At 33.4% G+C, this 25786-nt stretch overlaps 4 protein-coding genes and 2 long non-coding RNA genes across 12 annotated transcripts in view; 3 read left to right on the forward strand and 3 right to left on the reverse strand.

The window, feature by feature from the left end:
* Positions 975-2828, reverse strand: LOC104787258. Of its 3 annotated transcripts, XR_767827.2 has the most exons (6): positions 2640-2828; positions 2262-2345; positions 2091-2157; positions 1701-1775; positions 1520-1618; positions 975-1371 (listed from the first exon to the last, which is right to left on the reverse strand). It is a non-coding gene; the product is annotated as an uncharacterized LOC104787258 (long non-coding RNA). The 3 variants fall into 3 exon arrangements; XR_767825.2 differs by lacking the exon at positions 2262-2345 and having other exon boundaries at positions 2640-2815; XR_767826.1 differs by lacking the exon at positions 2640-2828 and having other exon boundaries at positions 2262-2633.
* Positions 6593-7831, reverse strand: LOC104787271 (cysteine-rich and transmembrane domain-containing protein PCC1). Its single transcript, XM_010512815.2, has 3 exons — positions 7657-7831; positions 7417-7558; positions 6593-6805 (listed from the first exon to the last, which is right to left on the reverse strand). The coding sequence occupies exons 1-3, from the start codon at positions 7685-7687 to the stop codon at positions 6760-6762; spliced, it is 219 nt and encodes a 72-aa protein (XP_010511117.1). The 5' UTR covers positions 7688-7831; the 3' UTR covers positions 6593-6759.
* On the forward strand, positions 12660-15053 carry LOC104787282 (UDP-glycosyltransferase 82A1-like). The gene is made up of 3 exons (XM_010512825.2): positions 12660-13251; positions 13933-14591; positions 14716-15053. The coding sequence occupies exons 1-3, from the start codon at positions 12783-12785 to the stop codon at positions 14977-14979; spliced, it is 1392 nt and encodes a 463-aa protein (XP_010511127.1). The 5' UTR covers positions 12660-12782; the 3' UTR covers positions 14980-15053.
* On the reverse strand, positions 15700-17857 carry LOC104787292. 3 transcript variants are annotated; one of them, XR_767837.2, is made up of 3 exons: positions 17377-17857; positions 16106-17181; positions 15700-16015 (listed from the first exon to the last, which is right to left on the reverse strand). It is a non-coding gene; the product is annotated as an uncharacterized LOC104787292 (long non-coding RNA). The 3 variants fall into 3 exon arrangements; XR_002032694.1 differs by having other exon boundaries at positions 16106-17046; positions 17377-17855; XR_767836.2 differs by having other exon boundaries at positions 16106-17852.
* LOC104787302 (OTU domain-containing protein DDB_G0284757-like) lies at positions 18396-21234 on the forward strand. 3 transcript variants are annotated; one of them, XM_010512880.2, is made up of 10 exons: positions 18396-18688; positions 19034-19267; positions 19365-19438; positions 19634-19688; positions 19784-19858; positions 20241-20314; positions 20411-20459; positions 20659-20743; positions 20837-20893; positions 21009-21234. In XM_010512880.2, exons 2-10 carry the CDS (start codon positions 19058-19060, stop codon positions 21050-21052), a joined length of 723 nt encoding a protein of 240 aa, XP_010511182.1. In that variant the 5' UTR covers positions 18396-18688; positions 19034-19057; the 3' UTR covers positions 21053-21234. The 3 variants fall into 3 exon arrangements, with proteins under 3 accessions (XP_010511182.1, XP_010511146.1, XP_010511154.1); XM_010512844.2 differs by having other exon boundaries at positions 18397-18688; positions 20994-21234; XM_010512852.2 differs by lacking the exon at positions 18396-18688 and adding an exon at positions 18756-18926 and having other exon boundaries at positions 20994-21234.
* Positions 21935-25786, forward strand: part of LOC104787331 (protein PAT1 homolog 1) — a 4707-nt gene continuing 855 nt past the window's right edge. Inside the window, exons 1-5 of the mRNA XM_019227489.1 lie at positions 21935-22315; positions 22776-22930; positions 23033-23089; positions 23319-23394; positions 23587-25738. Of these exons, the coding sequence (XP_019083034.1) occupies positions 22261-22315; positions 22776-22930; positions 23033-23089; positions 23319-23394; positions 23587-25592 (2349 nt within the window). The 5' untranslated portion in view covers positions 21935-22260 and the 3' untranslated portion in view covers positions 25593-25738. The remainder of the gene's footprint in view (positions 22316-22775; positions 22931-23032; positions 23090-23318; positions 23395-23586; positions 25739-25786) is intronic.

Consider the following 25786-nt stretch of genomic DNA (forward strand, 5'->3'; position numbering starts at 1 on the left):
GGTGTGTAGGGATCTGATGAAGCCTGTGAAGGTTTTTCCACTGTGCCGGAAAAGATTAACTAGTTATCTAATTGGTGTGTATAGAATAATTTGTTCATGGTTATATTTATATGTGGCCAAAAAAGATAATACGTCCTCGGACATTATCATGACTTTAGAAAATAATGAGTTGCCTGATAAGGAATTCTGCTCGGATTGATTCATTCTGATTTGAGGAGTTGAAGGAGTGATGAAGTGAAGTGAGTGTTGTGTTTCTAAATTTAAAGAAGTTGAATATTAAGATTTTTTTTTTAAAAAAAATATCCTCGAAATGAAAGAAAGAAAAGTCAATATTGAACAATAAAAACATCTAACTCACGGACAACTCAAGTCTCAAGGGCAGACCTACCTTATTAGCCGAGGAAAGCGAAACCGATGGTTGAGATGAAAGTTAGAAATGGACAGAAGCATGTTCAATCTCATAAATCCTACCGTCAACTTACCACACACAGGCCCACACATATCGCAAAAAAGACGACCCTTGTATCTCTCGAGTCATTTCTCTGAAGCAACATGCATGGTGAATCACACTACAAGAAAACATGAAAATAACGACTGCACTATTAGTCACTATTTAGTCGCTAAATAGTGTTTTACGACTATATAACGACTAAAACATGTTGTCGTAAATCGTTAGTCGGTAAGAAATATTAGTCGTAAATTAGTCACTAAATAGCGACTATGTTACGACTAAAGGTCGCAGTCGTAAACGTAGTCGTAATGTAGTCCTAAATTTAGCGACTACGTAATGACTAATTTTACGATTACAAACATTAGTCGTAACATAGTCACCAAATTTAGTGACTAATTAACCACTAATTACCAACTATAGTTGTATTTTAAGTATTTATACATTATTGTATTTATACAGTATTTATACAAATTATATATATATATTTTATTAATTGATTTAAATACATTTAAATTATGAATAATAATTTAAAACATATTTCGAATACTATATTGATTATTCTAAGCCATGATTACAAAAAAAAACTGTATTACAAAATAAAATTAAAAATCAGAACTAAAAAAAGAATACTTCATCCTCCTCAAAAAAACATAATTAGAAAAAGAATAGATGAACAACTACATAATAAATGGTTTGTAGCACATTCACAATTGCTTTGTATTCCATCATTGAAACCTAAGTAGTTCCCACTAATGTTCCAAGATCAAGTGGAAAAATAGAAACACGGCAGCATCGGTATGTTCAATGGTAGGATTGCTAGGGAGAGTTGTTTCAGTCACATACTTTGAACAGCAGTTGTGCCGCCAACGAATGATGTTAAAGCTCCCATGATCACAAAGACTAAGAAGTCGTTTATTCTTCTGCGAGATGAATAATCGTATTAAGACACCGTTAACCGAAAAATATGCATAACAGGGTGTTTTCATGTCACAAGTGAAAGATTGCCAAATAATTTCCATAACAAAAAGTGAGAGAGATTCGCGGTGCAAAGAACTCTTAGTCTCTTACCTTACCAACACAGTTGGAAATCCAGAGGCAGTGATGGTCAAACTGCTCAACGCAGCGCTTACATGTGGGAGAGTGTTTAGATCGCACCGGTCTAATTATCTGAGTAAAGTATGACAATCCTAGTTAGAAAAAGAAAAAAATGTTGGGTTTCACATTAAAAAACGGGTTTCTGCGGAAAAACCTTGCAGGTAAGGCAGAGCTGGGACCAGTTTCCTTTCCATGAGGGGCTATAAAAATTGAAACCAATCAAAGGGTCCTGAAACCATCACAAGACGACAGGCTCAAACAACTGAACACTGATTTAGTTTGTTCACTATCAAAATAAAAGAAAAAAAACTGTAGACACAAAACTAGTATGGCTTGCCTCTCTAATTGAAATCTAATCTATTCAAAATCAAAATAAAAACACAAACTTGTAAGGCAAAGTTTAATTAATTCCTTGGAAATTGGGTTGGAAAGAGACGAGACTCTCAATTCGAAAACCAAACCTAGCAATTTTGACTAACATGGACTCGCAGAAAAAGTGTTAAGTAACCAAAATCTATGCTCGATCCGAATTAATCTGAAATACCTATCTTCTTCCAGCCAACTGCTTCTTCAAGCTTCTTGACATGTTCTTCAACTTCTCCAAATCCAGTCTATTGATCACAAACAACAAAATAATATAGTAAACAAAACTCACATGTTCAAACCATATATAAGCTTCTAAGACACAGACACAAACACAAACACATACACATACCAGATTTTATCAAATAAAATCACCAAAACTGAGGTGACTATGAACTAAGTCGATTTCAAAGATCCGGGAACCTCCTTGAAAACCCTAATTGTGCCCATTAAACAAAGACGAATTTCAAGAATCACAAAGTCTTCAATTGACAGAAAAGCTTGGATTTTTCGAGGTTGAAACGTAAAATCAGCGGTTCAAATTACAGAGAAAGCTTGGTATTTGAGAGCAGAGACGAGAAATTAAATAAGGAAGAGTCAATAAAAATCTTCGACAGAGAACAGGGGGAGGTGAGTAGATAAAGAAACAGATCTGAAATGTTTAGGTCTAATTGTTTTTTTCGAGAAGTCATAGAGATAAGGGGGAAGTGAGTAGAGAAAGAAGACTTACCCGGCAGATTCAACTTGACGAGACGTGGAAGACGACGGTCGGAGGTTTGGCTGGACAGAGTCATCGCGATTCGAAGAAATGAGAGTGAGAGTTTTTCGGAAAGAGTTTCAAGAGTGATAATGATTTTTTTTTTCTAAGTGTAGTGTCGAGGAATGGAGGCAGATCTAGGGTAGGTTTTTCTCTTTTTTTTTATTTTTTTTGTCAACGCGTGAAGGGTTTGTTGATTTTTTCTGTTTTTTTGTTGGCCAAATTTTGAATTATATCAAAACTCAAAGTGATACAAAAGCCTTTAAGGCCTAAACTAAATGATTAGTTTTAGGTTTTTTTGTCAACAATTAGATTTAGTTTTTAAAATGACTAATTTAATCAGTTTTATAAGTAAATAGTTTTTGAAAATATTATGTATATGTATACACTAAATAGTTTTAGATATAGATTTTATTTTATACACATAGTGGTTATATTTTGGTTAAATGGTTTACAATTTTATTTCTATATACTATGCATTATAAAAGTTTAAAATTTATGTTATAGGGTTTAAATTACAGGGTTTGGAGTATAGGTTTATGATTTGGGGTTAAGCTTTGAATTTATGATTTATTTTTAAGATTTAGAGTTTATGATTTAGGTTTTAGAGTTTAGTTAAGGGTTTGGGGTTAAATTTTGAAAATTTTGATTTTCTTAAACAGCGACTAATATGTGACTTCTTAGAGACATTTACTATGAGTCACATATTAGTCACTAAATTGGTGACTATTTAGCAACTACATATTTTGGTGTGCAATATAGTCATAAAATAGTCGCTAAATTACGACTAAATTAGCAACTACGATATGTAGTCGTAAAAAAACGACTGATATACAACCAAATATATGTAATCGTAAAATAGTTGCTAAATAGTTGCTATTTAGTCGCCAAAAATGACGACTACATATATAGTCGCCAATTGTAGTCGTAAAATCCATGTTTTCTTGTAGTGTCAGATCCAAATGGTTTAATTTAGATATGGCTTTCGTCACGTACATGACGTACACGTATATGACATAATCTCAATTATTTTGTTCATGGATCTGTCTTTTAGTTAGCACCTCTTAAAGGACACTCGGTGTTTTTTTTATGCCTTTAGACTCTTTGTAAAATAACCTCTTTTGAAAGAGAGTGAGAAGGGAGTACGTTTACTTTTATTTACTATGGTTCTTATGCATATATCAAGGGAAATTTTTTTTGTTGAATATGAGTCGAGAGAGAGGGTCGTTTGTATTTTTCAAGTTTAAGCTCAAGTTCTTTCTAAAGAGAGTAATGCGATAGCAGACAGGGCTCTTTCCTTACAAATTATGCTCATAACTCATAAGTTAGTAATACACATAAGTTAAGAGTTGTTTTCCTTAGTGCCAAATTGGGTTAAGTACTTAAGTATATCTTGTAATGTTGTAGAGGTCGATTTGACTATATATTATGGCCTGTAACATATGTGTACTACTAAAACTTTGGTTACTGAAGAGTAGTGAGCGAAGAATAGCAGAAAATTCCTTTGTATATCTTGAATGATTTGCAGTTTTTTTTGGTTCATTGTATTTTAATTTTTGCTTGTATTTTATAGATTTTGTATCCTGTAAATTTTTTTGGATAAACTTCTCTGTATCTTATTTGAATATTATAGTATAAATTCATAGTAAAGAATTTTTTTTGTAAGATTTAGAACACTACAAGGCCAATGCTTTTCCCAGGTTTACTTCTGTGTGTTTCAACGTGCCAAATAAGGTTCTAAATCATGTATATTAGTATTTTTGCAGCAGTTTTTGCTCAAAAATACTTTTTGGAAAGTTTTTTGCATTTAATGCATTGACTTTAATATTAGTTACCAAAAATTTCAAAATAAATTATAGGTAAGATTTAAAAAAATAAGAAAATTTGTTTATCTCATTTAAACATAAATATATGATTCTCTTTCATTTTTATTTGAATTTATTCTTAAATTATCTTGAATTATTCTATATTACATTTAGTTAATAAAAATTATGATTTTTTCTTGCATATGATGTAATATTTTCTTTTTAAACGGACATATATTACTCAATAGATGAATAAAAATTAAAAATTAAGATGATATAGTGCGAGTTAAAATATCTCGGGACAGAGTTATGTAGCGGGACGGGTTTTGTCGATATTTATATAAATTGAAAATATCATTAAACGGGAAAAACATCATTTCATAATTTTGTTAATACTATTGATTAAATAATATTATGTAAAAAGGTAAATTATATTATGGTATTATATGGTTTAAACTATAAAATTAATAATTATTATATAATTATTTAACCAATAAATACAGCTTATAATTTAAATGTTTTAACTATAAATAATTTGCCCTGCGGTACACCACGGGTCCTAATCTAGTATCAAACGTAAAATGTTAACATACAATAATTTTGATTTACCCAATAGTAAGACTTTATTACTTGATACTTTTAACCTCCCAAATAAGGACACTTTCTTTGAAATTGAACTCAATGTTTGTCGAACTTCCACACTCGATCCACAAAAATAACACTTTATATATCATTCAGCTTGAAATTTCTTATTATCATAATTCATGAGTAAATAACTAAATCTATCTTATCATTTTTGGAGTATATTTTTGGGCCATCCTCTCTTCTCTTTGTATCCAAACAAGTCTCAATCAAATTCTCTACAATCCTTACAACTAAACACAATCGTTTCCTTATTTGGTAATATTAATTTCATAAAAATTATCTACCTAATTTAAAAACAATATGTTAGATTAAAATATAACTCTCCTTGCACTTTTATTTAATCTTATATTTAATTATTTTAATTACTATTTAATAAATAAAATTAATAAAATTTTAGATTTTTTTTCAGCATATGATGTGATTTGAATTCTTCTAAACGGATATATATTTTATAAATTGTCTTAGGATATTTATAATCAAACAAGTATATCCACATATAGAGCTCGAAATACATTTTTAAACTACGGGTGCCATCACTTTTTGGCTTTTTGCCAACTTTGGGTCAGATTTTTAAGTAAAATTATAACCGATTCAATTACCCGGATCCTCCTTAAAATTACCAAATATTTTGGGCCGGTTTTTAATCCATAGCGTACTTATTTACATTCAATTAATGTCAATTAATGCTCATTGTATCTTAGGAAGGAACTAATTTTCATGCCGAATTTTTAGGGTTGAGTTTCACAAAAAGAATTGATCACACAAATTCTGTAATCACATCCCTATAATATAACAACTAATTCAAGATGAATACATCTTAGGAAATATCTAATTTGCGTTTAATAAACGATTACACATTTGGTAAGTTTTTATTAGCTTTAAATGTACACTATTAATCTAATAATATCAATTGATAATCAAAACAGAAATATGTCATCTCATTCATTTCTAAATCATAACTAACCAAATCATAAAATATATATTCTCAACTTGCGAATCAAGAGTTTATACAAAATCTATCTACAACCGTTAACAGTATATATATAGATGTAATTCACCATTGAGTACAAACACCACTAAACTATTACACTATCGTATCAACAAAATAATATATGGTAAAAGGTAAAACCTAGTACTATATATATAACAAGTATCCCCTTGCCATATCTCGTTTGAATAATTCATGCATGATTTGGAACATAACAAGTAGCATATATTGGGCTTTTCTATGGAATAAAGGGGACATATTTTAATTTCCCACTAATTCTTCATTTGATTGGTCATGAAAGAAAGATAAGACATAGCCACCTAGTTATTCTGTTTGGGTAACCCAGGCAATCACATCTACCAATTGCGTGAGGAACTGAAACACATCATTTCGTTACTAACTGATGATCCGATCATCGTTGGAGTTATTCTTTTCTTTTATTAGTTAAAACGATCTATTCGAGGGTTGATTAAAAAAAAAAGGATCTCTTCAAACAAACCAATTCACTGCAATATAAATAATCACTTAATATAAAACATAACAACTATCCACAGAATATATTCCATACACAGAGTACGTAACATAACTAGCATCAAACTGTTTTTTATTACAGTAATAATAATTTGCATGAAAGCGTCAATTCCGAAGCTGATGATCAGAAGCATGCGTCCAGGACACAACAGCAGCATATGGCAGCACAACTGCCAATATATAGACAAGCCCACATATACTAACTGTTAGTGCCAATTTTATGTAAGGGATATCGCTATACAATATTTAAAATAGTAACAATTTCTGACAAAAACACTATAAATATAGAAGTTATAGAAAAATTAAAAAAAAAAATAGCAACGTACGTAACATTCCGTGAATTAAATTCTTTTAGTTGTTCAGTTAGAAAAACAAATTCTTAGCTGAGAACTCTGAAGTTGGATTAATTTTTTTTATTTGTCAATGAAGGGAAAATAGTGGAAGTCTGAGGGTGAATTTAAAACCGAAACAAAATTTGCAAGAAAGAACTAGTTACTTGTCAAAAAACACACACCAAATTTTAAATTTAATCCCAACTAAAATGTTAAAAAAACAAATATTAACAATAAAATGTTGACCCTTTCTCCAAGAACTTGATTTGGCAGATTTTCATAGTATACAAAAAAATACATTTCAAACCAATATAATAGTTCGAGTCGAATTAAAAGCAATCCATAAAAAAAAACATATAGAAGAGAGTACGTAAAAATTGAAGAATTAGAAGTTAGAACCATGATATATATCTAGAGTACGTAAATATGAAAGAAAAAAACATACGTACCATCCTTTCCAAAACCCATCGCCCTTGGACTTAGTCTCCACAGCGGCGGCTGGAGGATCACAAACCATCGCATCTCTGGTCGGGTAACCAATCGGCGGTGGACTTGTGTACGCCCCCGACGAAGTTTGTGAAGGCTTTTCCACTATGACCAAAAAATATTTACTTAAATTATCATTCAAATGTTTATAGAAAATATAATCGCAGCGAGTTTGATTTTAAAAGAATAACTGAAAGAATTACCGGAAAAGTGATTCTGCTCGGATTGATTCATTTTGATTTAATGACAAGTGAAGAGCTGAGGATTATGAAGATGAGAGAGTGTTGTGGTTACGATTTAAAGAAGACGAATATTATGAAAGTTCTTTTATAAAAATAATTAGAGAGGTTTGGTGATGGATATATAAATAGAGGTTATTATGAAGATGCGGACGACAAAAGCAGGTATTGACTTCTTAAGATTATTGGAGTGGTTGGATTCAACTAAGTACGCTATATATGAAACTTTTATCATGGTACTTACTTTATAGAACCCCTTATGATAATTTAGTTGTATATATATATGAATTTTTTTTTTCAAAGTTTGAAGTATAATCCAAATAGTTAGTTTCGTTTAATTATGATTATTTAATCTGTGGATATTTCTGATTGTATATCTTTTCTTTTCAGCATTATGATTGTACATGCAATTAAATAGCCACAATTTTATATGCATGAATACGTATAGTGTTATTATATTTTGAGTGAAAGATCAAAGGTAATGCAAAATATATGTACTTGATCTCCTCACAAACATATGAAGGACCAACTCCTGGCAATTGGTCTCAAGGGAGATAGATGCTATGAAAATGGTCTACTTATTTGGCTAGGCACTAGATTAGCTTTTTCTATAAAGTAAAAATAGTGTTTTAAATTGGTGCATCATTCTGTTGAAAGGATGCACCAATTTAAAACAGTATTTTTACTTTTGAATATAATTTAATATTTTTTCAGAAAAAAAAAATATATGTACTTGATAGTTTCATCAAATGTTAATAATTCTCTAAATAAAACAAATAATTCAATAGTTTATGTCTTTGACATCCATATACACACGTTGTGTTTGAACAATAAACATCTAACTCGTATATCATATTTTGTAATGGTCCTTAAAGTTACGCGTCAACTATCTGAATTTTCTTAGGATTGAAAAAAAAAAAAAAACAGTTTCACTTAAAAGGTTAAGTAATATTCACCATATTATTATAATATTCTATGCTACATTGCTACTAGAGCTCAATTTCGATTTCGTAACATCATATATTGATTAGCATTCGTCATGGGTTGGTTGAGATATCATATACTATACTACATATATATAGCTAAATCTTCTTAATAAGTTTTCTATGCTTAAAGTCCTCTAAATAATTGTGTATTAGAACTATATTAGTTACTAGTTAATTAGGATGGCGCAAACAATTTCTTTAAATAGTTTCTTTCATTGTCGAGCAACCTCTCGAGTTGGCAGAGCCACTTGCCCAAGTGTTATCAACTATATAAATCGTTTAAATCATATACTAATCAAAGTGTACACTACAATAAAATAATTGTATACAGACGTAATATTTAGTTATAATAAAAAGTATTTAGTCACAATATAAACATTGTTATAAATTTGTGACGATTTTTGGAATGGTTGCAATACAATCGTCACAACTTTTTATTTGTAACAAAAACGTCACAAGAGTTGCAACGAATATATTAATAACTATTTTGTCATGAATAATTACGACACAAAAATTAACAAAACTATCTCAATTACAGACCAACAAAACGTCTTAAAATCATCACAATTCGTGTTTAAAATAATGTGTTAATTGGATATCTTATTACTACAAAACTATAGTCTCAAATGATCACAAAAGATAACTAAAAATTTGTCGCTGAAATTTAACAAATACTCAAAAATCAGAATATTTTGTGACTATCATAATGTCCAATCCCATCATTAGAAATTAGTTTCAAATGGTCACAAATTATTACTAAAAAGATCATAGCATATAAAAATTATAACAAAAAAAAACTAAATCTCAAAACAATATTATTTTTTGAAATTTATAATCATACAAATTTTTGTAATCATATACATTAGATTTACATTATAATCTATCTTTATTCTTACAAAAGAAGATAAATCACAAATTCGACTAGATGCACATATTTGACAGTGACTCTCATATTATAACTCCTATGCAAACGATCTCAGGCTTTCCACAAAGTTAAGACTCAAATCTTTCCAACGGCGAGTAGAACAACTTTTGCTCCAATTTTTAGCAGTGGAAAACAATTTCACAAGATGATTGTTGTTAGTTCGCGGATTTGCGCAAAATAGGTTTGAGAAAACATATATAACTTTTAATCTACAAAAAGGGTTACAAAATACTTTGGGGAAAACTTACATCTATGGGTTGGGAAATTGATCACCAAAATTCGTCCATAAAAGAGTCCATTTACCCCTTCTTTTCCACCATCTACTAGGAAAAGTAAGATCTGTCCTTAATCTCAGTTGTGGCTCCTTGTTCTCTTTCTTTCAAATGGTGTACTCTCTCTATAGGTTTAGGAGGCACGAAATTATAAAGAATAAAACCCTAATCATCTCTTAAATAAGTCTTCTTAAATTAAGGTTAGAGAATTGGCTTAATAGGCATTGTATAAATGACAATTTATACTAATATTTACATATTTTAATGTCACAAACCGTGACTTGCATATCTTTATAAGTTCATAACTAATTTGCAACAACATATAAGTCACAATGTAGTCATAAGAGTAACAATTAATTTTATCGTAGCATATTCGTCACTAATTGTGATAAACTTTAGTTATAATTTTTCTGTCATAATATAAGACGAAAATACTATGAATTTGTGAAAAATAAATTTAATCATAATACCGTATTCAAAATGTCACAAATTTGTGACGAAAATTTTATGTCTCAAAAATACGTCTCAATAAATTTATTTTCTTTCAGTTTGATTTATTTGATAAGAAATTGATTTATATTTTGAAAATATAATATCAAATTAATTATTATAGTCTCAAATTTATCTAGTAATAGTTTATTATGTTTTATATGCACGGTTTAAGTACCTTTAGCAACACCTAATTTCGTTTTAAGAGGGAGAGATTAATACTAAGTTTAGAAGTTGATATAGGATTGGACCACTGAAGCACTGTATGTATTCGCATTTTCTTGACATTTTGGGTGCCGGCCGTGATAATTGATTTATATATGTATGTAACACTGGTTTCAAGTTTCTTTCCGTTCTATTAATTAAAGTGGTTCGAATCTATTCCAAAATTTATTACAAAAGAAGAAAATGTATTTAAACATACGCGTTACCCTTAATTATTTATGGTGGATTTGAAAGTTGAAACATTATTCTGTGACTTTCTTGCTTCTCACTAATTATATGCCAATTATATATCCAAAATATCACATGATTTTTGTTTCATCTAACAAAAAAAGGTCTAACTATATTACGAAGAAGAAGAAGAGAATCTCCAACAAAAGAGTAGTGGACGAAATATAGACCTTTTTTACTAAGGAAAAAAATGTTATAAAAAAATCCCATAATCCGAGTTTCCATTAATCAATACATAGTACGGGCTACGGAATAACACCATGCGTAATGCCTTTCAAAACGTTCCATTCTCGGACTGTCTTGTAACACGTATTGGTTTGGCAATACTTACGTAACACTTTGATTCGTTCACATGAAATGAATTATATTCAGATACAAAGCATTAACGGTGGGAAAACATAAGTTTTATTTTTAACATCTACATAGATAGGCCAAACATTAGTTCACTTGCATATAATAATGGTTTTTATCTGTCGAATATACGAGCACATTAAGTCATTAATATACATATGAATCGAGATGGGTCGGTCTTTTAAAACATATATGAAACCGCGTGGGGACCTTTAAAGATTTCAGGACTGCAAGTTGCAATAGTGATAACACTTGATCCCCTGTTGTAGATCTCCTTCTTCAACGGCGTTCGATCTCTTAATCCAGCGAATCAATTGTTAAACTTTGTATTTTTAATTATCTAAAGAAATATTTACTACATTATATATCATTTAATATGCATCCTTAGTGTTGCTTCTAGACTTCTAGACCATCAGCGTTTTAAAATTAATTATGGTATACTAGTTCAAGTCCCGAATGTGTATCCACACATATCTCACATTATTCATATTGATATAAACATCTAACTGTAATTAGTTTAAAGGACCCTGAGCAGATTCAGTCTAGAATAGGATCCAACATAAATAATTAGATCATGCATGAACGGCTAGGATTAGTTTCCGGGAGTACGTGGACCGAAACCTACCACTAGGTTTAAAATATTTCAAGATTTCTTCTCCTTGTCCTATAGTGTTTTAAAATCTATCTTAAAGTGTCTAAGAGTTTGTAATTCGTTATTAAGAAGATTAATTAATGGAAAGTAAACCCTAGAGGCAAAACAATGTATCCGTTTCATTTATATTATGCTTATAGGATTTTTCTAGGTTTTTTCCGAATTCATAAGTCATAACTCATAACATATATGTATCACAAATTTTTGTGTGTTTTAGTATAAATGTGAATACTATAAGCTAAACTAATTAGCGAGATCCGACTTTTAGTTTGGAATCTTTTAATTTCGGATCGCTGGTACTAACATGTCCTCTACTAATTGCCTAACTAGTTTTCGAGGATTATTGACCCACGATCGAGTCATTGACTTCGTGCGACTATTGACGTTTACTTAAATGTTTTATATTCGATTTAGTGCATGATTAACATTTGATACAAGAAATTTTTCTTTTTTTAAAGCAGTCACCGTATCGTATTACAGCAAATTACCAGTTCACATTATCAATGTGTGTGTGTGTGTGTGTGTGTGTGCATATAGATACAATAGATATGTGGTCCACTCTCAAAACTTTTCGATAGGATATTCTTTATTTAATTATAGAATGAACACTGCACAAGTAACGGCTTAACAAATGTATTAGAGAAATGAGAAAGCAGTTTCCTTACGATATTATTGTCTTTGAGTCCTCTTTTCTAAATATCGACATGCATATTATATTCTAAAACAATGAGAATAAACCTTCATTATGGAAAGGCATATACATATATATATATTTACATGCATGTACGGATTGGCAGAGTCGATCAATATAGCACATGCATGGTATATATGCATATAAAAAAAAATGATAATAATAGTCTCCTACCAATTCATCTTCCTTGTTATAATAACCCGAATTATAGCATAAGCAAACTATCAATAACCAAAACTCAAAAATATAGGAAGAGGAAAACGAAGAAGATATGAAGAAAATAACACAAATGCCTAAGATATTATTTATCCCTTACCCGGCGCAAGGCCACGTCACTCCGATGCTCCACCTCGCATCGGCTTTCCTTAGCCGTGGATTCGCCCCTGTCGTTATGACTCCGGAGTCTATCCACCGTCGGATCTCAAGTACTAACGAGGATCTTGGGATCACTTTTGTGGCCTTATATGACGGTCAAGATCGTCCGGACGCACCTCCCTCGGACTTCTTTTCGATAGAGAACTCGATGGAGAACATCATGCCGTCTCAGCTCGAACGGCTCCTCCTAGAAGAAGATTTGGGTGTGGCTTGTGTTGTGGTTGATTTGTTGGCTTCGTGGGCTATAAGAGTGGCTGATCGGTGTGGAGTTCCGGTTGCCGGATTCTGGCCGGTTATGTTCGCTGCTTACCGTTTGATCCAAGCCATACCGGAGCTAGTACGGACAGGCTTAGTTTCCCGAAAAGGTAACTTGCATTATCTTAATACAACGGTTAAATAATTAGTCGTCAAACTTAAGACATTATAGTTAATACGTACGATCACAGTAAGTAATAGTCACACATCACAGTTTACCTCATGTACTACAAACATATATATATATATATATATATAAACAATTCTGTACTGCAGTGACCCATCTATATAGACTACAACACGTGTCCGTATACAAAATTAAGTATGTGTAGATTTTTATCAAGAAAGTATATATAAATATGTATAGTTGATAAGTAAACAGACAATACATCTCTAATGATTGTTATTTGTTAATTAATTCCAGATGAGTGGACCAGACAATGTTTATCTAGCTAGTGGCATTGTGTCATGTTAATTATATGGACTTATCTAATATTATATGTATACGGAAGTTTGGATATATAGAGCAATTTGGGCACACAGAAACAAAGCCAAGAATTATATTGGTATATCTATTAGGAGTTTAGGACCACGATCGAGTCTAACTAGAACGATGAAGAACAATCATCACCAGTCTAGCATTTGATGAAGCGATTTGCCATAGGCTTGAGTTCCATTACTCCGATCTAAATTAAAAATATATATTTTGTTTCCTTAGTTATTTTTTTATTTCGTGTTATGTACAAAATTGTTTGCATATTAATTACAAAAATTAACATTGGTGTGTATAGGTTGTCCTCGTCAACCAGAGACACCACTAGTCCTGCCGAAGCAACCACTCCTATCGGAAGAAGATCTACCATGGCTGATCGGAACTCCAGAATCTCAAAAAAGACGATTCAAATTCTGGCAAAGAACCCTAGAAAGAACAAAAAGTCTCCGCTGGATCTTGGTAAACTCATTCAAAGACGAATATGATGGTTTCAACAATGAAAAAACACCCTACAAGTTGTTTAAAGATTTCAACAAAGAAAAAAATAGTCAAAATCCTCAAATCTTTCACGTTGGTCCTTTGCATTATTACCAAGGAGCACCAAGTAATATAGCTATAACCAAGACTAGTTTATGGGAAGAAGACATATCTTGTATTGGTTGGCTTCAAGAACAAAACCCGAACTCAGTCATTTATATCTCATTTGGAAGTTGGGTTTCTCCTATAGGAGAATCAAATATTAAAATGTTGGCATTGGCATTGGAAGCGTCGGGAAGACCTTTCCTTTGGGCGCTAAACCGAGTGTGGCAAGAAGGACTTCCACCAGGGTTCGTGCATAGAGTCACCATTGCCAAGAACCAAGGAAGAATCGTCTCATGGTCTCCACAGCTTGAAGTACTTAGTAACGACTCTGTGGGGTGTTTTGTGACTCATTGTGGTTGGAACTCGACCATGGAGGTACACTATTATCACTAGTAGAAATCTAACATGTATTATATATATAATTGTGGTACCTACTATATAAATACTATATATCTGACTTTAATTATTAATTATGATTCATTCCTTGTACAATATATAGGCGGTGGTAAGTTCTCGGAGGCTACTATGTTATCCGGTGGCCGGAGACCAGTTTGTGAACTGTAAATACATCGTGGACGTGTGGAAGATTGGGATGAGGATAAGCGGGTTTGGAGAGAAAGAGGTTGAAGATGGGCTAAGGAAAGTAATGGAAGATCAAGACATGGGTGAGAGATTGAAGAAGTTGAGAGACAAAGCCATGGGGAATGAAGCTCGTTTGTGTTCGGAAAGGAATTTTATACTTTTTAAAGATGAGATCAAATAGACGAGCGAGAAGTGACGTAACGTACGTTGATGTTTTTACACTTTAACAAAAAAAATCAGCTCGTCAAAATGTAAAGTACGTTCAAACAACTTGAATCAAATGATGGTTTGTTTCAACAATTTTGGTTTTTAATTGGTTTAAATATTGATATGAAGCCTGAGCAACAATATCGGCAAGCTCTTAGGGAAGGGATGTTAAACACTGTTTTAATTTTTTATGAATTAATTTTGTTTGATTTTGAATATAAGAATTTATGATCTTTTAGTTAAATTTTTTTTATTTATTGGTAGGTTCTAATTTTGGATCTCTTATTTTTGAAAATATTGATTTTTTAAATTTAAAAATTTTAAATAGAATAGAAGTGGTATAAATGTGTAAACATTTAAGATTTTATAAAATTAGAAAATATTGCATTTAAATTAATTTTCAAACATACAAAACATAATAAAAACATTAATACATATTACACTAGAAGTGCAATTCATAAATGGAGAGAATGACTAATTTTAATACTGATTTGCTCCAAATGATAAGAAAGCATGTGTGGTAGAAGCACAAAAATACAAAAGTGCTTGTAAAAATATGTGGTGAAAGCAACTCTATTAAATATTAGTATACATTTTTTTTTTGGGCAACATAATAAAAACTGAAAAAAAATATTACTGTAATAATAACCTTCCCTATGACTAATTTTGCTTAATTTATAATTCATCTGCTTAATGAAAAAAAAATAGATAATTTGTTCAAACCTAAACTTTATTTCATCATCAATAAGTGAAAATTACATTTTGGGTGAAAATAATAAAGAAAAATATGTACACTGACCAAAACTGGGGATTTTTGATTGGTTCCTCAATGCAACAATACAAAAAAAAGCAACGATGAAGAACGAACCCTTAATCAGATTCGAAGGGGAAACCATACCGTGATTCAGATTGGTAGGGGAGTTCTTGTCATTGTTTCGAAGGGGAAGCAAATTGATTCATAATCTTCAGTTCACTACTTTCTCCTTTCCATTTAGCTTCAGAGACTTGAACTATGCAACAAAAAGACTTAATCTTTGTTATCACACAGACTTAACTCAGATTTTAGTAACAAAGCACCCAATATTGGATCAGTTTGGTACCTCCGCTCTTTTCGATGAACAATTTATTCGTCGATAAGCTTTCTCTTCGGATTAGTCCTGAACCAAACAGGGAAACTGCAGCCGCCAAGATTGTTTATGATGAATCTTGTAGATTTTTCATGAAAAGCACAACCACCAAACACAAAAGCAAAAGACACTCTCCACCGTCAAAGTTCACAGCTCAGGAAAAGAAACACACTTCGAAATCATGTAAGTATGAATCAAAAGATTGCTTCATTTGCATCGTCAATATACCTACCAAGAAGGGGAGCATTTCACATAAAAGAAAGGCCATCGTCACACGAATATATGAGTGCGATCAAACACTAAAAATATATGTAGCATGAGAGATAACACCAACAGAGATAAAGCGGAAAAAAACCAGTTAGTAACCTAAAGCATTTCTCTTTTAGAACATTGACGACTATCTATAACAAAAGACATGGCCTTAAGCTTCAAACAGAAATGCTAACATCACTAAGAAGATCAGCAATATTACTTTTAACTTAAAACATCCAATAACAAGTCCAAATCATGTTAAAAATACATGTTAGCACAATCCACAACCCAGGGGTCAAATTTTCTGAAATAGCTGCAGATCGCTAAGAGAAAGAGGATTAAAGCATATCTCGAGCCTTTTAACCTGACAAGCTCAGAGTTAACAATCCTAAGATATATAATAGCATTCAATACAAAAACTAGGTAAAAGGACAAGTCATAAGAATAAACTCGTTTGGGAGGAATCTATGATCATCTTTATTCTGAGTGAGGTAATCTGTGAAGAAAATCTGGAAAACACAGACACAAAGGAAAAACCACACCTCATCAAACAAGAGCCAATTTTAAATAAACAAGTAAAAAGGTGTATAGATGCAAAGTAACCAAAAACACGATATAGGGAACCCATCTTTCCCTCCCACAATGCCTTGAACCTCTACAATCTAAATAGAAAAGAAAAAACATCAAGCAATAGGGAAATAAGAACCCTAAAAAGGAAACAAAGCGAAATAAGAAACCGCTAAAGAGATTACATCAGGTAACCACAAGATCAAAGACATCTTTCAAGCTCAATATACCTAAACAGAAGGGAAGCATTTCACATTATCAAAATCCCCGTCACAAGCATATGAGATCAAACATTAAACATAAATGTAGCACCAAGATCCCTCATTTTCCAACACACATCAAATAACCCTAATTTGCAATCCAAAATCTAAGAACCCTAATCATAAAACAATTTGCGATTCATACAATTGTATTGAGAAAGTAACCTGGCAACATCTATTGATTCAATCTCTTCCGATTTATTTGACTCCAAATTCAAACGGCATCCATCTCCAATGAAACTCGATTCTTTCTTTCGTGATTGGCTTGCAAATCGATTTGCTTCCTCTGATTCCAAACTCGATTCAAATCGCCTTCTCTCCATTCCCATCGAATCCAAACCCTTGCTCTGATTCCAGGTCCTTCGATTCCTAACCTTGAAGCTTCTGATTCCAAATTGTTTTCTCGTTTCGGGGATTCAATCGCAAGAGAAAGAGAGAGAAGAAAAAGAATAAAATCAATCGATCTTTCCCAAATTTTTTGTTTTCCTTTTGTATTATTTTGTTCACACAATAGAATGATGACACATAGCGTCTCTTAAACTTAGTAGTTTGAGTATACTAAGAGGAGTTCTTACTTTTTTTTCTTTTGTTCTGATTATTTTTTTTTCAACTAAATACTAAGATCTCCTCTATGAACCTACCGATAAAGAAAGGTCTAAGTGACATATATAAAAACGAATATATTTGACACTAGTGGCCCAAAAACATATAAATTTTAAAATGGATAAAAATTTATTCGGAGAGCCATCAGATTAGTTGATGTGGTCTTTATATGGTGCACGCATGTCAATCATCTTTAAAGTTGAATGAATTAAAAGTAGTTGGACAAATTTAAGAGAAAACATTGCGGTCTTGGGCAACATTTTTCCTCACACGCTTTTATAACTCATAAAAATTTTAAGTTTTAGATTTTGAAAAAATGTTCCATCATTTATTTAAATAATCATAATAAATGTGTAATTTAAAATATCATCTATTTACTGATTTAATGTATCATTGATATATAGTTTACTAGTTATAAGTATTATTCACATATTAAAAAATCATTCTTAAATTTCTTAGATCAGCTATATTTTTTTGAAATTTTATTTGAGCTGTTTATTTTTTTTTGCAGAAAATTACTAAAAAAAACGAAAATAATTAACTGAAAAAAAAAGACACGCAAAAATGGGTGACGTTTTGTTTGACCGCCAAAGAAGAAAATAAAAAATGAAGTCTTGAGGAAATCTCAGGAAGAAGAAAACATCTCTGAGACCGACGCCGAAAGAATCCATTTTTATCTTTTTGTTTTGTTTTTGGTTCTCATCGGAGAAAATAAACCTTTTTTTTTTTTTTTGTTAGCTTCTTTCGTCGCTGACGTTTCACTTAGGTGTCTATTTCTTATCTTCCACGATTCTTCTCTCTCTCTCTCTTATTGCTTTGGCTGATCGATTTGGGATAACTTGAGTTCGCCAAGTCAAGCAACCCGATTTCGTAGGTAAACTATCTAAAACTTTTGTTTTGCAAAGATTTAAGGGTTTATAAATTACGTTTCTAATAGTGAGAATTGAAACATTTACAAGATCGTTGGTGGGAATTGAGAAATGTTTTGGCTTTCGTTTTCAATTTGGGTTTTTGATTGAATAGAGTGTGATCTTCTTTGATCTGGGTTTCTATGATTTTGTGTGATTGAATCCAAAGTCGTCATCTTTTTGTTACCGATTTCAACATTTTAGGTGATAGTAAGTTAGTAACAGTAGTACCTTTTGGATTTGGTCTCTCAAGATCACTTAATTTGACAGCTTATGACTGATCAGAGATACTCTTTTGTCTTGCTTTCTAGGTTGTATTTAGGATACAAATACAAATGGATGTAAACAATGTGAATCCATTTGCAAGTACTAGTGCTAGTGCAAGAGCTAGCGGTAGTACAAGTGCGAGCTCAAACTCGAGTTTTAGTAGCAGTGTGGCGGATACAGATGATGATCAGACCATTGCACGTATATTGGCTGAAGATGAGAGTTTGAGAAGAGAAGGCAAGCTTGGGAAAAGACTATCTCATTTGGATTCTATCCCAGTATGATAAAGCTTCTTTTTTTGCCTAATCTCAGTTTGAATGCGTGGTGTGCTACTCATTTTTTGAATATCTTCTTTGTGGAATTTCGTATTGGCAGCACACTCCTCGGGTTAACAGGCAAATACCCGATATAAATGATGCAACATTAGACCATGAGCTGCTCTCTGGGAGGTTCTTAACTTTCATTCTACATTTCCTTTTATGTCTTCCTTGACTGCATTCTTCATTTGATGCTGATTAGATTTTACATTTGCCAAACGCCTTAGATGGAAGAACTAGTTGCTTTGAATCTATATAGCTCTAAAACATTGGTTTTGTTTGAACTTCCGTGTAAATCATACAAGATGGTCTCTCCTTTTTGTCCAGGTTGGCTACATATGGGTTAGCTGAATTACAAATGGAGGGAGATGGAAATTGCCAGGTATGTTGGTTGGAACATCTATATAGACCTTGTGTGCATTCTTCAAAAAAAATTTGTATTGATTTGATCTGTCATATGTTATACTTGTTTGCCAGTTTCGAGCTTTAGCAGACCAGCTTTTCCGCAATGCAGAATACCATAAACATGTAAGGAAGCATGTTGTAAAGCAGGTACTGTCTGAGAACAATCGTGTAACTCTGTTTCTTTGTTCACAAACTTATAGATTTGTTCTGAGAAGAATGTCCAACTGTTTAGTCAAGGCCTTCAGGAATGAATGTGTTTAGTTTGTATCCTCTGGCTTTATTCAAAGACTCTTGCTTCTTATGAAAATTCCCCACAAAACCCTCTCTAGCTGTTGTGTGCTGTCTCTGGTGACTTGGTTTTCAACCTTTAAAACTTTTTTTCTCGGCTTGAGCAATAAGCATTTCTTGATGTTCACATTCACCAATTTCCTTAGTTGGGAACTCCTCTGAACTTGGTCTCTCTTAACTTTGTCACCTACTACTTAATAGTTTACTGCCATTATTCTGACTTAGCATGGTCCATTTTCAGTTAAAACAAGAGCGGAAGTTATACGAAGGATATGTGCCAATGAAATACAGACACTACACCAGAAAGATGAAAAAGTGAGACATTTTGTTTTTCTTTTTGTTTTTGCGTCAGCAAGTAATAAATTAATGTCTGATTCATTCTTTTTGCTGATACATTTTGGATGTGACTAGACTTGGTGAATGGGGAGATCATGTAACTCTTCAAGCTGCTGCAGATCGAGTAAGTTATAAAAGAAATAGCTTCTTTTGAGTTTATTTTAAGACTACAATAGTTTTTCTAAACACAACTTAAAGATCAGATCTTCTATTGAGCAACTGTAGCTTGAGGAATCATCCCAAAATTAACCTTTTACACTCTCACATTTCGTTCTTTTTTTTTTTTACTTGAATCACTGGCTGCTGACTCAGCATTACTGTAGTTCGAAGCCAAGATCTGCTTAGTCACATCCTTTCGGGATCAATCCTACATTGAGATACTTCCTCATAACAAGAACCCTCTTAGAGGTACAAAGCCTCACTTTCTTCTTCCTTTACGCCTTAAGCCAACTTTATACTCGGTCTCAACCTTCGTGTTTGAATATTTTCCCTGTTCTGCAGAGGCTTGGCTTAGCTTCTGGAGCGAAGTGCATTACAATTCGCTATACGCTAATGGAGGTAAAACTCGGTTTCCTGCATTTTCAACTCTACTTATTAAGTCATTTATCATTATTACTCACTAATTATCTCCATGGCTTCTGAATCTCAATCTGAGTAGTTCTTGCTATTCCAGATGTTCCAACAAGAAAACCCAGAAGGAAGCATTGGCTCTTCTAGGATTGGGATACATAGGTTCATCTCCATATGTATAATGTAATACTACTATACCTCCCACCTTCTCTCAGATTTGTGTGATGAACTTTACAGTAACCTTACTTTGTTGTATGCTTATCATTGGTTCTCTTTCAACACCTCGGTTGTAAAACAATGAATAAAAACATAGATATCATTTTTTTTTTATAGTAATAATAATAATTTCATATTAACTTATTCATAACAAAAATACAACTAAACATCAAACGTTTTCATAATTGACATAGATGTTCGAATTGGGCATTAAAAATTCATAATTTTTTAAAAAAATGGACCATAATGAGATCAATTTGAACCGACCGGGATGAAATACAAACACATGGACCAAGTAACACATGTCGTTGAGTTTTGATAATATATACAAATCTTTGCATTTTTAAAATATTATTAAGATTTTGGTTGAGTTTGGAACAAGTAAAGTAATGGGTCTTAAACCTCAAGAATAATAGAATCAGTGGGATCGGACAGAAAGAGCTTCACTTTTTTTTTTCCTTGACTAAATACAAGAATCATTTAGGCAGTGGTTGTGTAGTAAAACTATTTTTCGTTTTCTTAAAAAAGAGAAATTTAAAATCTTTAGATATTTTGGGCAAGAAATTTAATAAAAAATTATCTTTTAATTAAAAATATGTTGGATTATGTAAACTATTTAAGACTATATTAATTTATGAAGGAGTAAACAAAATTGGAATAAAAAGTGTAAAAATAAAAAAAAAGGTGTTGGTTTTTTATGGGTTTGGGGAAAAAGGTCAGGTCATGTGTCGATGTTACACACGGCGAAGGGAGAAAACAGAACAAGAAAAAAATCAAAAAATAAAGGCCATTGCTTTCTTCTTCCTTCCCTTCTCTTCTCTTCATCTTTCTCTCTCTCTCTCTCTCTCTCTCTCTCTTTTATCGCGGAGAGAAGAGATTTTAGATTTTGTTTTCTCTTTATTATCCCTTCTTCTTCTTCTTCTTCTTCTTCTTCCAAATTGAAAACCCTAGAAGCAAATCTCCTCTGCTAAGTTTTTTACTTACCGCTCTCAAATTTCTCAATTTTGTTGTGTTTTTTTTTCTTCATTCTCTCCTTCACAAACCCTAAGGGGGTAAAGGGTTCTCTTATGTTCTCTTGCTTCTTCATAAAGCTTTGCTTTTTTTCGGAACCCTTTTCGTTTTGATTGATTGTTTTGATCATGGAGAGATCCGATTCCAGGGATTTGTACAACTTTGTTCGTGCTTCGTCCTTAGGTCAGTTCTGTCTCTTCTCGAAAGAATGTTTCTTTCTTCCTCTTTATGGTTTTTTGGCCGCTTAGCTTAGTTTTGGATCCGGTTTTGTGTGTTGGTTGGTTCGTTTAAGCATATAAAGGAAGGAGATTTATGCTTTAGATATATGTGATTGTGTTCTGTATTGATTTAGGTCACTGAGCTATAATGGGATCTGATGTTGTTTCTTGTACTGAGGATTTATGGGTTTTGCTTAGTTTTCTTTGTTGTGTTCCACCACAATGCACAAATGATAAGCCAGTTTTTGAATACGAAAAAAACTTATCTTTAGAGATTTTTTAATCATGTGAATGTGATGTTTATATATTGTTGTTATCTCTTTGATTGAAAGTTTATGTTTTTATGGTTATGAGGGCAGGACTTAACTCTTGTGTTTGTAATATTGGATTCTGAAGCAGCTGTTGTTTTTGTTGTGTGTCTGCAGATAAGAGCAGTACACTCTTTGATGCCTCACAATATGAGTTTTTTGGTCAAAATCTAGACGAAATGGAAATTGGGGGTCTTGACGATGATGGAGTGATCGCTCCTGTTCTTGGACATACTGATGATGATGAGTATCACTTGTTTGATAAAGGAGAGGTAACATGACTTTCTCTGTCAAAAGCTTACATCTTGATAAATACATTGTATTAAATTTTGGTTACTGATGTTTTACTGATTGATACATTTTGTTGATTCCAGGGTGGAGGTTTAGGATCACTATCTGAGATCGATGATCTTGCGACAACTTTTGCAAAGGTTAGCATAACTATTGTTTACAAACAGTATAATGAAAATCTTAACTACTATGTCATGGTCGCATGTGATAATCATCTTTTTCTCCTGGCAAGCTAACAAAAGTAACTACTTCCTCCAAATAAGAGCCAAGAGCATAATTGTTTTATCATGCAATGCATATACTTTTTTCCCCAGTTTTTTTTTAACTCTATGTGTGTGGTTTTTAATCTACCTATTTTCTTTTGTGTAGATAAACAGAAATGTTACCGGACCCAAACACCCTGGAGTTATCGGTGATAGAGGATCAGGATCCTTTTCAAGAGAGAGTGAGTTGAATTCCTAACTTGGTTACTACTGTATAACTTTAGTGTTATTTTTAGCTTGTATAACTTGGTTCCTGGTATTGTGGTCATTTTTAAGTTGCAAATTCAGTACTTTTTCATCTGAAATATCGAATTACCTGTTTCGAGTTATTATTTCTACGATTAGCTTTTTCTGACTGAACTCCTATCTTATAGGTTCCTCTGCTACCGATTGGACACATGATGTAGAGCTCACAAGCTGGTTGGACGAACAAGATCAAGAAGCTAAGAGATGGTCCTCACAGCCACAATCATTTGGTCATTCAAAACCTTTGTACAGGACATCCTCCTATCCTCAGCAGCAACCACAGCTGCAGCACTACAATAGCGAACCGATAATCTTACCAGAATCAAATTTCACCTCATTTCCCCCGCCTGGTAGCAGATCTCCGCAGGCTTCACCCGGAAACCTCCTTCGCGCTCCTTCTCTTCCTGGTGGTTCTCAGTTGACCTATTCTGCACCTTCACCACTGTCAAATTCTAGTTTTCACCCCTCCGTATTGTCGCAAGGTCCCCAGTATGGTGGTAATTTGGCTAGATATGCCTCGTGCGGTCCTACGCTTGGTAACATGGTGCAACCTCATTGGGTCACTGATCCTGGTCTTATGCACGGAGATCATTCTGGTTTGTTACATAGTTTGGTGCAACAACAGCATCAACAGTTGCCTCCTCGAAATGCTCTTATGTCGCAACATTTGCTCGCCCTCCAGCAGAGACAATCATATGCTCAGCTTGCCGCTCTACAATCCCAACTGTATAGTTCCTATCCTTCGCCATCACGTAAAGTCCCTTTTGGAGTTGGTGAAGTTAGGGAACACAAACATAAGTCATCTCATAGAAGTCGAAAGAACAAAGGCCTCTCTCAACAGGCATCAGATGCAGCTAGTCAGAAAAGTGAAAGTGGGCTGCAGTTTAGATCAAAACACATGACATCAGAAGAAATAGAGACTATCCTCAAAATGCAGCATTCCAATTCACACAGCAATGATCCTTATGTCAATGATTTTTACCACCAAGCTAAGCTTGCCAAGAAGTCTGCCGGATCTATTAAAGCAGTCTCTCACTTCTATCCCGCTCAGTTGAAGGACCACCAGCCTAAGTCTCGTAATAGTTCTGAACAGCATCCACAAGTTCATGTAGATGCTCTTGGAAAAATTACGCTTCCTTCTGTCCGCAGGCCTCGTGCCTTGCTCGAAGTTGACTCTTCTCCTGGCGATGGAAGCGGGGATCATAAGGGCTCAGTAAAACATTTGGAACAGGAACCTCTTGTTGCAGCTAGGGTTACGATTGAAGATGCTCTTGGAGTTCTTATTGACATAGTTGATATTGACAGGACTCTACAAAACACAAGACCCCAGGATGGCGGTGCCCAAATCAAGAAGAAGCGGCAGATCCTGCTAGAAGGTTTAGCGACGGCACTTCAACTTGCTGATCCGTTCAGCAAAACTGGTCAGAAATCCGGGATGAGCGCTAAGGATGATGTTGTCCTTCTACGTATAGCGACTCTCCCCAAGGGCCGGAAAATGCTTACGAAGTATTTGCAACTTCTAGTTCCAGGTACTGAGATTGCTCGAGTTGTTTGTATGGCTGTATTCCGCCACTTGAGATTTCTGTTCGGCGGCCTGCCTTCAGATACTCTAGCAGCAGAGACGATATCTAATCTTGCCAAAGCAGTCACGGTTTGTGTTCAAGCAATGGACCTCCGAGCACTGAGTGCTTGCCTTGCAGCTGTAGTTTGTTCTTCAGAGCAGCCACCTCTGCGTCCTATTGGAAGTTCTGCTGGGGATGGTGCTTCAGTTGTCTTGATATCTCTTCTTGAGAGAGCTGCTGAAGTAGTGGTGGTTCCTCGAGTCATGCATGGGAATCCTAATGATGGTCTCTGGAGAGCCTCATTTGATGAATTCTTCAACCTTCTTACCAAATACTGCAGAAGCAAGTATGAGACGATCCGAGGTCAGAACCAAGGTAGTGCAGCGGATGTTTTGGAGCTGGCGATAAAGAGGGAAATGCCCGCTGAGCTTTTACGTGCGAGTCTGCGTCACACCAATGACGTCCAAAGGAACTATTTATTAAACTTTGGTCGTAAACCGTCGGCAATTAGTGAGTCGGCGTCTCATGCAAGGGGTGGTGGTCAGATCAACTCTGAATCTGTGAGGGGTTAATAAAGAAAAGAGAAACAATGGGCTTGGAAGATTACAGTTCTTGGTTTTCTAAGCTGTGGATCAAACAATCAAGGGGTGTGATGTGGACTCGGGAAACAAACTTGTAAGTAACCTGATGGTGTAGGAATCTTTTCACAAGGGTTCAGGTATTAAGTACTTTTTAGATTCTGCTCTTCGTTTTTTTTTTTTTTTTT

Source organism: Camelina sativa, chromosome 1, assembly GCF_000633955.1.
Source record: "Camelina sativa cultivar DH55 chromosome 1, Cs, whole genome shotgun sequence".
Taxonomy (NCBI): Eukaryota; Viridiplantae; Streptophyta; class Magnoliopsida; order Brassicales; family Brassicaceae; genus Camelina; species Camelina sativa.

Bases quoted from the DNA above. Each gene is read 5' to 3' on its own strand.
- LOC104787282 (XM_010512825.2), top strand. From the start codon at position 12,783: ATGAAGAAAATAACACAAATGCCTAAGATATTATTTATCCCTTACCCG. The intron at 13,252-13,932 runs GTAACTTGCATT...TGGTGTGTATAG, and splicing joins AGGCTTAGTTTCCCGAAAAG to GTTGTCCTCGTCAACCAGAG. The intron at 14,592-14,715 runs GTACACTATTAT...TACAATATATAG, and splicing joins GTTGGAACTCGACCATGGAG to GCGGTGGTAAGTTCTCGGAG.
- LOC104787271 (XM_010512815.2), bottom strand. From the start codon at position 7,687: ATGAATCAATCCGAGCAGAATCACTTTTCCG. The intron at 7,559-7,656 runs GTAATTCTTTCA...TTTTGGTCATAG, and splicing joins CGAGCAGAATCACTTTTCCG to TGGAAAAGCCTTCACAAACT. The intron at 6,806-7,416 runs GTACGTATGTTT...ATATATTGGCAG, and splicing joins GATGGGTTTTGGAAAGGATG to TTGTGCTGCCATATGCTGCT.
- LOC104787302 (XM_010512844.2), top strand. From the start codon at position 19,058: ATGGATGTAAACAATGTGAATCCATTTGCAAGTACTAGTGCTAGTGCA. The intron at 20,460-20,658 runs GTAAGTTATAAA...GCATTACTGTAG, and splicing joins TTCAAGCTGCTGCAGATCGA to TTCGAAGCCAAGATCTGCTT. The intron at 20,894-20,993 runs GTAAAACTCGGT...CAATCTGAGTAG, and splicing joins TTCGCTATACGCTAATGGAG to TTCTTGCTATTCCAGATGTT.